This window comes from Macaca thibetana, chromosome 9 (genome assembly GCF_024542745.1).
Source record: "Macaca thibetana thibetana isolate TM-01 chromosome 9, ASM2454274v1, whole genome shotgun sequence".
Classification (NCBI taxonomy): domain Eukaryota; kingdom Metazoa; phylum Chordata; class Mammalia; order Primates; family Cercopithecidae; genus Macaca; species Macaca thibetana.
Window position 1 is genome coordinate 110,950,049 of NC_065586.1, and position 12,474 is coordinate 110,962,522.

Here is a 12,474-nt window from a genome sequence, read left to right on the forward strand (position 1 = left end):
CAATGCTGATATTAACTGAAAATTTGTGAAAGTTAAACAGAAAATTTGTAAAATATTAAAATATTTTTAAATAAGTCTTCAAATTTATTTTATATCTAAGTTTATAGACAATCTTATCTTTAATTTGTCTTTAAGATTCAGTCACTCATTTAAAAATGTATCTGTTGAGCACCTACTACTATGTGTCAGGTATCGTTGAGGCACTGAGGGATAGAACAGTCAAACAGGCAACACTGCTGTCCTCACAGAGCTTGTGTATTGATTGGGAGGAGGCAGACAGTATATAGACAAATACATATAGTGTGTCAGATGATAAGCGTCAAGGGCAAATGAAGCAGGCTAAAGGGTTATAGGGGTACGTTTGGGTGGTGGGAGTGGACAGTTGGCTATTTTAGGTTAGAGAAAGCCTCATTGCCCAATATGACTTGTGAGCTGAAATCTAAAGGAGAAAGGAACTGAGCCTGCTAGATATCTGGGGGAAGGGTGTCTCGGGAATGACACCTAATTCACAAACCCTCAGGCCAGAGCGTATGGCATACTTGGCATATCCCAGGAACTTTAAGGAAGCCGGTGTGGATAGAGCAAACTGAAGGAGGAAAGTGGCAGGAGATGAAAGAAGACAGAGGTGGGGGTTTGGAGGCTTGTCACATGTTCCCCCAGGGCCTTGTGAGCCACTGTAAGGGTTTGACTTTTACTGTGAGAACTCTTGGAGGGTTTTGAGTAGAGCTGAAATGTAATCTGTTTGATTACCTTGACTTCTGTGAAAAAACTTAGATTGACAGGATTCAGGGATGAAGCTGGTAAAACAGGGTACTGTCACAGCAGTCTCAGCGAGAGACAATAATGGCTTAGCCCAGGGTGGAGGTGCTAAGGAGATTGCATTCTGGATACATTTTAAAGGAAGATTTGTTGATGGATTGGATATTGGGGATAAGGGAATAAGAGTCAAAGATAACTCCAAAGTTTTGGGCTTAAGAAGCTAGAAAAGTAGAGTGCCACTTACTGAGAACAGGGAGACTGCAGGAGGAGCAGGTTTGTGAGCACATTTTGTACGTGTTGAGTGTGAGATACCCATCATACGTCTGCTTGGATACATCAGGTAGACAACTGGCAACAGGAATCTGGACTTAAGACATGAAATTGAGAGTTATTAACATGTAAGTAGGACTTCAAGCCCTGTGACTGGATGAGATTATCTAGGGAGGAAAGATAGATGGAGGAGAGAAGGCGTCCAAAACTGAACTCTTGGACCCAGTGTTTAGAGGTTGGGAAGATGAGGACAGTAGTGAAGGAAGCTGCTTTTGCCGGTAAGGAAGAAGACAGCCAATAGCAAATGGTGTCCTCAGCAGCCTAGAAGAGGAAGGAAGGATTAATTGTGTCAAATGATGCTGATGTCAGGTTAATGAAGACTAAGAATGGATCATTGGATTTAGCTACAAGAAGCACATTAGTTTTCTTGATAAGAGCCACTTTAATGGCAGGGAGGAGAGAGAAGGCCTGATTGGAGTAGGTTTAAGAGAAAATGGGTGGAACTGGCTGGGCGCGATGGCTCACGCCTGTAATCACAACACTTTGGGAGGCCGAGATGGGCGGATTGCTTGAGGCCAAGAGTTCAAGACCAGCCTGGCCAAGATGGTAAAACCCCGACTCTACAAAAAAATACAAAAATTAGCCAGGCATGGTGGTGCACACCTGTAATCCCAGCTACTCGGGAGGCTGAGGCAGGAGAATTGCTTGAACCCAGGAGGTGGAGGTTGCAGTGAGTGGAGATGGCACCACTGCACTTTAGCCTGGGTGACAGAGGAAGACTGGCTCAAAAAAAAGAGAAAATGGGTGGAAAAGATGTATAGACAATGTGTGTAGACTGCTCTCATGGGGCATATTAGCGTAAACGGGGCTGAGAAGGAGATACGGCAGCAGGAAAGGGTTTTTAAATTCTTTAAAAAGACATAAGATATTGCAGTTTTATTTGATGGGAGCAATCTAGTAGAGAAAAGGGTAGATACAAGAGTAAGATGAGAGCATTTCTTTTTCTTTTCTTTTTTTTTTTTGTTTTTTTGTTTGTTTGTTTTTGTTTTTTGTTTTGTTTTGTTTTTTGAGACAGACTTACTCTGGCTCCATCTTGCCTCACAACAACCTCCACTTCCCAGGTTCAAGCGATTCTTGTGACTCAGCCTCCCAAGAGCTGGGATTACAGGTGCCCACCACCACACCTGGCTAATTTTTGTATTTTTATATAGAGACAGGGTTTCGCCATGTTGGCCAGACTGGTCTCAAACTCCTGACCTCAGGTGATACACCTGCCTTGGCCTCCCAGAGTACTGGGATTACAGGCATGAGCCACCACATCCAGCCAGATGAGATCATTTCTGTGCAATATCCTTAAGTAGGCAAGGGAGGAAGGGATCTTGTGTAAAAGTAGACGCTTGGCCTTAAATAGGCGTGAGTACAGTTCATCCATCAAAATAAGGTAGAAAGCAGAACAAGGGTATAAATGCAGGAAACAGGTAGATATGGTGTACAGAGTCTTTGGAAGTTATCTTCTGGTTGCATCTGTTTTAGATGCAAGTAATAGGAAGTAATTAGGAAGGATGAAAATAGGAAGGATGTTCTCAGTAAATAGGAAGGATGGAAAGTGAATATGGGGAATGAGAATAGATTAGGTCAAGGGTTGCCAAACTATTCCATAAAAGGCCAGATAGGCTTTGTGGGCCATACAGTCTCTGTTGCAGTTCTTAAGCTCTGCTGTTAAAGAATGAGCCTTCAGGCCAGGGACGGTGGCTCACGCCTGTAATCCCAGCACTTTGGGAGGCCGAGGCAAGCGGATCACGAGGTCAGGAGATCGAGACCATCCTGGCCAACATGGTGAAACCCCATATCTACTAAAAATACAAAAATTAGCTAGGCGTGGTGGCATGCACCTGTAGTCCCAGCTACTCGGGAGGCTGAGGCAGGAGAATCGCTTGAACCCAGGAGGTGGAGGCTTCAGTGAGCCGAGATCACGTCACTGCACTCCAGCTTGATGACAGAGTGAGACTGTCTCAAAAGAAAAAAAAAAAAAGGAGCTTTCCTTTGTTCCAATGCACCTTTATGTACAAAAACTGATGGCAGGGCTGGATTTGGCCCATGGACCAAAATTTGGCGACAGAACAAAATAGGGACATTGCTACCTAGCACTACAGGATCCCCTGAGGAGTATACAGGTAAACACTGGTGGATATGCAGATTGGATGCATGTCATTTAACTAAAAGGAAACATGAGAATATGAGAATAGTTCATTTGGCAAGCTGACAGGATTATACGTGATTTGTTAAAAGAAAAAAAATCCTTTATATTTGTGCAGTAAGTAAAAATCAGACAAAAAAATATACATATGTAATTTCTAACTTCATTTAGATGTTTAGCCAGCAGATCTACAGAAATGTTTCTTGAGAGGAGCTGCCTTTTCAAAGGACTGCTCTTAGCCCTTATAATTTTTTTCCTGCTTCCATGGCTTTGAGAAAATGCATAAGTTCTTGCTTTAAAAGAGTTTTTGCAATCTAGTAGCAGAAATAAGTATGTACATTGCAATAAAATATGGAACAAATAACATTTCAGGTGGAAAAAAGCATATGCAAAGGCACAATGCCATTTATAGTTCAGGAATGATGAGAATCGGTGGCTGAAACTAGATCTTGTCTTATAGGGAGCTAAGATTTTAATCCTGTCAAGTTCAATTTACAATTAATTTAGTTCTCAATTTAAAAAGTATTTTTGGTCATTTTTTTGCCATAAGTAATTGTAATTAAACCGTGCTTGAACATTCATTCTTTCCTGGAGTGTTTGTGTATATAAAGGCTACAATTATGGGGAAAACACATTTTTGAAAAATAAATTATAAGTAAACTTATAAATCATCCTTTACTAGCGCTAGGCTACTCATTTTAGAATATGAAATGAGACGTAACATTTCTTGAATTCTTACTCTGTGCTAAGGACTGGGCTTTATTATTTCATTGAAATCATATAATAGTACTCACTAGTGTTTATTAGTTCCATTTTATAGGTGTTGGTGACTGATGCTTACATAAGTTGCACCAGTTCATCCACCTGAAAGTGACAGAGCCAAGATTTGAGTCCAAGTTGTCTAACTCCAGGACCCATTCTTCTAACAACTGTCCCATACCATATCAAACTTGATACATATGTCCTCCTGAAAACAAAAGTGACCCTTCTCTATCCATTGTTTTCTCCATAAGGCTTAGTTATGGTTTTCTCTCTGTGCTAGTATACAGACAAAGCAACATATCAGTACATAGCATACCAGAATTGTGGTGTTCAAACTAAAGAAGTACAAAGTAAATGAAAATAGAGACATAAGTAAAGAATTTGGCATTTCCTAATGTATTTTGTATTTAAATGTTCTATAAAACTTCACATTTTTAAGAGTAGTTTAACCTTAGTATAATAAGGATAGGTTGATAAAACCATGTGATGTTTGAGTCTAACTGTGATATGTTAAAAAATAGCACTAAATTTTTATTTTTTTATAAGAAATCAGTAATATTTAATAAAAATTCTCCAGAGAAGCAACTTTGAAAAACAGATTTTGGAAAACAGTTATCTGTTAATGAGAGATGTCAATAATTTTAATAGTGGGTTTTCCTTTTGCCTTCTCATTTTAACAGAAGAAAATGAATTAGGGGCATTGACAGGCTTCCCAATCCTACAAAGTAATGTAGTAGCAATACAAAACAGAATCCTTCTTCTTCATATATCCCAGGTTATTTGCCTTAATGTTCAAGGCCAACCTATTTCTATTTAAAGAAACTTAAAGTTCAGATCTTCTGAACTGGCTAAGTGAAAAAAATATTTTAATTACAAGTACACATAGAACATTTTGATATGACGTGTATTTTTCCTGGTCATGTTCCCATTTTCCCACATAAATAACTCTTATTTCTGAATTACTATGGATAGATGAATGTTAGCTTACGGAATATATTTCAGATTTTTTTTTTTTTTTTTGAGATGGAGTCTCACTCTATCACCCAGGCTGGAGTGCAATGGTACGATCTCTGCTCACTGCAACCTCCGCCTCCCTGGTTCAAGCGATTCTCCTGCCCCAGCCTCCTGAGTAGCCGGAATCACAGGTGCCCGCCACCACGCCTGGCTAAATTTTTTGTGTTTTTAGTAGAGACAAGGTTTCACTGTGTTGGCCAGGCTGGTCTTGGATTCCTGACCTCAGGTGATCCACCTGCCTCGGCCTCCCAAAGTGCTAGAATTACAGGCGTGAACCACCGTGCCTGGCCATATTTCAGAATATTGATTCAGTTTTGGGGTAAGAATATGACAAAATGCATCATCTAAATTCTAGCAGAGATAATCATACTATGTTTATAAACCTCACTTAAGTGTGTAGTTCAGATTTTTCTCAGTTTGAATAGGAAAAGGGAAAGACAGAGAGTATTTTAGGTGCAAATATGCAGTTTAAAAATGTTTAAATATTTGATGAGTGTTTTTTGTTGTTTAGATGATAAAGCCCCAGTGACCGATACAAATATTCCATCGCATCTGGAACAGATGTTAGATATACTGGTTCAAGAAGAAAATGAACGGGAATCTGGAGAGACGGGGCCATGTATGGAATATTTGCTCCATCACAAAATCTTGGAAACATTATACACCTTGGGGAAAGCTGATGTAAGTTCCTAATCCACACCATGTTTTTGGGCGTGTAGTACATGCCTTAATGTCTTATGAATAAAGAAACTGCCAAATACTTGATTTAAAAGGTGCGTATTGAACATGGCAGGATTCAAGTTAAGATTGTGGAAAAAAGAAAATTATGTAGCCTATACACTTATGTCCATAGAGATAGAAAGATTCCAAACACTCTAGACAACAACTAGTACTTGGCTGCTTAGAATTCCAATATAAACATTTATGAAAATAAACTCAAGTACATGAGCTCAGAATAAAAAAAGAGAGAAGGAAGTCAGTTAAAATAGGATTGAAAAAATAGGAATTATTTGTCATAGTCCTGGAAGAGAATGTCACTGATTATTTTGACACTAACTAAACTGTTGAGTGGAGCCAATTTATATTTTTTAGGTCTGATGAATATTGAAAAATCTTTACAAAGCTGAAATTATGATATCAATAATATTTTATATCGCAAAGCCTTCAAATTAGTTATAGAGACAAGTTTTCCAGCCGTGTGGCCGAGTGAGGGAATGGAAGAGCCTTGAGTTCAGATTAGGAGGCCAGGCTTCCAGTCCTGACTTCATTATTCACACACTGTGACCATCATAAGTCTCTTTGGTTAATCTTCCTCCTCTTTAAAATCCAAAAAGTGATTGTTGAGGGGCCTCCCCAGCCCTAAAAGTCTATCGTTCTGTGAATTTCTATGATATATGTGAAAAAAAATTAGGTTAAAACAAAAGAAACCTACAGACACACTTTCATGACAAAGAGAGTTATGAATAGTAGCATACAAGACAATTTCCTTTTGTCTGTAATACTCTAATTTACTTTTAAGTTAAATTCACTCAATTTATGTTTTCTAGGCAACATACCTGCTGCCTAATATTGTGGAACTCATTCTCCTTCTCCTCCTTTTTCCTGTCCTTTGGAGAGAAGGATTGTTAATAATAAATTGATTAAGTGATTTTTGAGCAAAAGTTAGTAATTGTACTTTAGTAAATTTATTTTAATACAGGTGGTTGTAAATATAATTTAGTGGTTTATCTAAATAATGTAAAGTATTTGCTTGCTTAAAAATATTGTGCATGAGATTATAGTTTATACTATTTCCAGATAGCATGTCTATGATGATGCTTTGGAAATACTCATTTTGTAACTGTATTTGAAATGTGAAGCAGTATAAGCAGCTTAATTAAGGAACATAAGCTTGTTAATTCATACTGTCTTAATCTGCAGTGTGAGTGATCATTGGGTTTACCTATTTTTCAGCAAATACTTAAAACAACTGGCATGTTATAAAAACTAATTTATTAAACATTCTTTGCCTATTATAATGTAGATAATTTGGTTGATTTATATTATGATTATAATAGGCAAAGAATACTTACAATTGACCCTTGAACAACATGGGTTTGAACTTGTAGGTCCACATATAGGCAGATTTTTTTTCAACCAAACATGGATGGAAAATACAGTATTTCCAGGATGCAAAACCTGCCTATGCAGAGGGCTGAATTTTCACATATGTGAGTTCCACGGGGCTGACTACCGGAACTGAGTAAGTGCAGATTTGGATATAACCGTGTATACTGAGGAACGGCTCTAATTTAAAATGATGTTAGGATAAAATCACAACCGTTTACACCACAGGTTTCCTTTTATTTACATGTGTGTTAGGAGGCTTTATTTACTCCTACATATATATGATGGAAAGTTGTTGATGACCTGTCTGTCATTAGTCTAAGTAACAAGATTTTGCCTTTGTTCCGGCAGGGAGTTAACTATTACAGTTTCGTGTTAGAATATAAACATGTTGACATTGACTGCACCAAACTCTAATCTCAACAACAGATTATCATCATGCTGTTTGTAACTACATGAGCCTATGGTCTCACATGCTATATTATGGTCTCAGATATATAATATTATTTCTGGAATACCCATCATTAATATTTGATTGAAAATTTTATTCTGACAGTTATTAACTGGCCAGTTGCATTATCTTTTCAAGGTGGAATACATTCATATACACTGCCTTTCTGATTTTTGCCGCTTTTCAGTTTGCATTGTCTGATCTTTTCCTGTTGGCTTTCCTTTTTTCCTCTACCCAGTGTCCTCCGGGAATGAAACAGCAGGTTTTGATTTTCTATACGAAACTTCTGGGAAGAATCCGGCAGCCACTACTTCCACACATTAACGTGCACAGGCCGGTGCAGGTATGTTGTTCCCCTTACATAAAATTATTTGGTTTGATTTCTTTTAATGTTGAAATAATTTTATATTATTTTTCTGAGAGTAAAAATAATGAAATTATTCCAAAATTAACATGCAAATTAGCAAATACTTGAGCTTTCTTTATGCATCACATCAAGTGTACTTACAGTCTTTCTAATTCTCTTTTAAAATTTTATACATGAATTTCCCTTGGATTTTACTTCCATGACATCTAAAGGAGAATTTATTATACAACTCGTTAATTATTTACAGTAATGAACTTGAAAAATTTACCACTAATAAGTTTATTTTTATATAGATAATTATAAATATCATTAGTGTTCTGATTAATGCAGGGTGTTTGCATCATACGAAAATTTTAAATATCCTTAAGGTAAATGAATGATTATTTTACAAATTTGTAAAAAGTAACCTAAGTTTAAAAAGTTAAAAACAATTGTTTTCACAGAAATTAATTAGACTCTGTGGTGAAGTCCTAGCAACACCAACAGAAAATGAAGAGATTCAGTTTCTTTGCATTGTGTGTGCGAAGCTGAAACAGGACCCCTACCTGGTTAACTTTTTCCTAGAGGTATGATACTCTTCTTATCAACCTTCAAACTATAGTTACATTAAGATCATTATGAAAATTGAATTCTGTGAATAATATTAGAAGGAGCTCTATTTTGCAGATTATTAGCTTGTTTTACTTCCCAGAATTATTTTTCCTTTAAGATCACTATTTTATTCTCCTGGGAAAAAAAGAATTTCAAAGAATGCAGTTGAGCCAGAGATACGAGGTGGTGCAGGGACTGGACAGATACAAAGTCATGGCTTAAGAGAGGTCAGCTTGAAGGTTGAATCAGAGATAGACAAGTCGCAGAAGTTGATATGCTATCATATTTTCAGCCAAGCTTGCCCTAGTATGTAGCATGGGAAATCTGTCCTGGGATAAGGATGGCATGTGCAGATTTGGACAAGATGGAAAAAAGCACGAGTTATCTCTCCAACCTCATAGCAGTTGGGATTGCTGTAGTATTTCGTACTGTTTTGATAGCCATAATCACCAAATCATAGTTTATTTAAATCAAGTGATATTTTGGATTTCACTTCTAGATTTAAAGTAAAAAATATATTTTTGTACTTTTTGCTTTCATTCACTTTTTTTTTTCAGCAGTGAAGTCATTTTGGATTATTTTAGAAAAAATGATTATGTTGTTTTTGTCTTTTTACCTTTTTGTTTGTAATTTTTTTTTTTTTTGAGGCAGAGTCTTGTTTTGTAACCCAGGCTGGATGTGGGGGTGTGACCGTGGCTCATTGCAGCCTTAACCTCACTGGTTCAAGTGATCCTCCCACCTCAGCCTGCCAAGTAGCTGGGACTACGGGTGCGCACTACCACACCTGGCTAATTTTTAAAAATTTTTTTGTAGAGACAGGGTCTCCCTGTGTTGTCCAGGCTGGTCCAGAACTCCCGAGCTCAAGCGATCCTCCTTCCTCGGCCCCCCAAAGTGCTGGTATTATAGGCATGAGCCACCACACCTGGCCTTCTTTTCAGTTTTTAAAAAATATTTTTCTGGCCAGGTGTGGCGGCTCACACCTGTAATCCCAGCATTTTGGGAGGCTGGGGCACGTGGATCAGTTGAGGTCAGGAGTTCGAGATCAGCCTGACCAACATGGTGAAATACCATCTCTACTAAAAATACAAACCTTAGCCGGGCGTGGTAGTGCACGCCTGGAATCTCAGTTATTTGAGAGGCTGAGGCAGGAAAATCGGTTGAACCTGGGAGGTGGAGGTTGCAGTAAGCCCAGATTGCAACACTGCACTCCAGCCTGGGCAACAGTGTGAGACTCTGTCTCAAATAAATAAAAAATATGTAAATAAATTTTTCTTTCTTTTCCTTTTTTTGGATTAAGATATGTTACATATAATAGAATTCACTTTTTTTCGGTCTACTTTCTGTGAACTTGATGAACACGGTTGTGTGACCACTACCACAATCAAGATGTGCAGCAGTTCTGTCACACTACCCCATGATCCTTTGTAGTCATCCCTCTTCCACCCCTACGCCCGAGCAGTCACTGGTCTATTTTCCATCCCTGTAGTTTTCTCTTTCCCAAAAAGTCATAGCCATGTAATTAGCCTTTTGATTCTGGCTTTTTAAAGTTAGCTTATTGCATTTGAGATTCATCCATGATTTTGTTCCTTTATGTTGTTGAGTAGTATACCATTGTATGGATGTACCACAGTTGTTTACACATACACCAGTAAGGGACTTTTGGGTTGTTTCTAGTTTTTTACAGTTGTGAATAAAACCACTAAGAACATCACACGCAGATTTTTGCGTGGATTTAGGTTTTCATGTCACTTGGATAAATACCTAGGGTAGGATCACTGGATCATATGGTAAGTGTATATTTATTTTCATGCGAAACTGCCAAACTGTTTTGCAAGTGGCTTTGTCATTTTGCATCCCATCAGCAGCGTATGTGAGCTTCTGTTGTTCCATGTTGTCATCAGCTCTGGATGTTGTCAGGTCTTTCTTGTTTTGTTATTTGTAAATGTTAGCCACTCCAATATATGGGTTTGTTTTCTATTTTACATTACTAAGTAATTTAGGATTCTATTCTGGACTCTTAACTGGAGTTAGGTAAGCAGCTAAGCTGTAAAATTTCATGAATTTAAATTTCTAGGTAGTGTTAAGGACTATGCATGCCCTTAACACTAATCTCGCGCGTCGTGTGTTTTTCATCATATGCGTTATATTTTGTGTCATCTTTTGCAAATTTGCTTCGAAATGGCTAGAACAGTCTAATGATTTTGGATTTCTAAAGATTTATAATGGTATTAGAGTTTTTTTTAGTTTTTTGTATACTATGAGGAATATCTCAGTTTTGCTAACTGAGATTTTTCTTCTCAAAGTTCATTTTTGCTAACGTTTTCTTAGGTAACCTTAGTGTACTTGGAATGCAAGTGTTTTTTTCCCCAAACAAGCCTGGAGAATTTCTTTCTCAAAAATTTCTGAAACTTGTTTTCTAAGTGCATAGCATAGACCAGAAGCAGATGAAATACGTAGGCTTATGTATGTTTATGGTGAGGTACACTGTATGTACCCGTCTTCAGAAAAACATTCACATTTCTAAACCTCACTACAGAGAACACCTCTCAGATTTAGTGACACGTCTGCTTTGTTTAGTGTTTTTATAACGTATTTCTCCAAAGCCAGAGGTGGTAGGTATCTGCATTTTTTTTAACGAATAGGACTATTCGTATGTGTTTAATGTCAGTTACCACAGTCCCCTAGCACTGGTTATTTAAGTGCATTTTATTTTCTCCTGCTAGTCAGTATGCTCCTTGAGGACAAGGATTCTGTCTCATTAATCTTGGGTCCCCACAGCTTCTCTAGAATCTAGCACAATGCATAGGAACTGCTCAGTTAACACTAAATGAATGAATCTTTAGGGAGATGCAGGGTTTTGATTTTGTTTTTGCTTTGTTTTTAAGACAGTCTGTGTCACCTAGGCCGTAGTGCAGTGGTGCAATCTCAGCTCACTGCAGCCTCTGCCTCCCAGTTCAAGTGATTCTCATGCTTCAGCCTCCCAAGTAGCTGGGTTTACAGGTGCGTGCCACCACACCTGGCTAATTTTTGTATTTTTAGTAAAGATAGGGTTTCACCTTCTTGGCCAGGCTAGTCTCAAACTCCCGACCTCAGGTGATCCACCCACCTCAGCCTCCCAAAGTGCTGGGATTATAGGTATTAGCCACCGTGGCCAGCCAGAAATGCAGTTTTATTAGTTATAAGTATAGATAAGAGCAGAAGTGTTTTGCAGTTCTCAAGCATGTATTCCCTGAAATGTCATCTCTCTCTGTTCATTAATATCAGCCAATATTTGCATCTACTGTGGGTTAAATATATATGGTATGTGAGTTAGAAGCAGTCCTTGCCAGCTGGGCGCGGTGGCTCATGCCTGTAATCCCAGCACTTTGGTAGGCTGAGGCAGGCAGATCACAAGGTCAGGATATCAATCAAGACCATCCTGGCTAAACACGGTGAAACCCCTTCTCTACTAAAAATACAAAAAATTAGTCAGGCTTGGTGGCACGTGCCTGTAGTCCCAGCTAGTTGGGAGGCTGAGACAGGAGAATTGCTTGAACCCGGGAGGCAGAGGTAGCAGTAAGCCAAGATCACGCCACTGCACTCCAGCCTGGGTGACAGAGCGAGACTCTGTCTCAAAAAAAGAAAAGAAACAGTCTTTGTCCTAAAGGGGTTTACAGTCTGCTGAAGACGGTAGATGTGAATGTTCAGATACTGTAATCTAAAGTAGAGTAAGGGAGAATCAAAGGAAAGATACAAAGTAAATTCCCTAAGTGCTTATAGAATGGAGAGATTCATCAGCTCTAGGTCATCAGGAAAGTCTTCCTGGAAGAGGCCATCTTTGAAATGAGGCTGGGTGCGGTGTCTCACACCGGTAATCCCAGCACTTTGGGAGGCTGAGGCAAGCAGATGGCTTGAGCCCAGGAGTTCCAGATCAGCCTGAGCAACATAGCAAGACCTCATCTCTATTAAAAAATAAAT

At 38.4% G+C, this 12,474-nt stretch overlaps 1 protein-coding gene across 2 annotated transcripts in view; it reads left to right on the forward strand.

Annotated features, from left to right (window-relative positions):
- FHIP2A (FHF complex subunit HOOK interacting protein 2A) overlaps window positions 1-12,474 on the forward strand; it is a 46,034-nt gene that overhangs the window by 8,852 nt on the left and 24,708 nt on the right. Inside the window, exons 1-4 of one of the 2 annotated variants that reach the window (XM_050804263.1) lie at window positions 36-4,205; window positions 5,514-5,683; window positions 7,798-7,902; window positions 8,370-8,492. In XM_050804263.1, the coding sequence (XP_050660220.1) occupies window positions 5,564-5,683; window positions 7,798-7,902; window positions 8,370-8,492 (348 nt within the window). In that variant the 5' untranslated portion in view covers window positions 36-4,205; window positions 5,514-5,563. Of the gene's footprint in view, window positions 1-35; window positions 4,206-5,513; window positions 5,684-7,797; window positions 7,903-8,369; window positions 8,493-12,474 lie in introns of those variants that run through there. The other variant, XM_050804262.1, reaches the window with a different exon arrangement.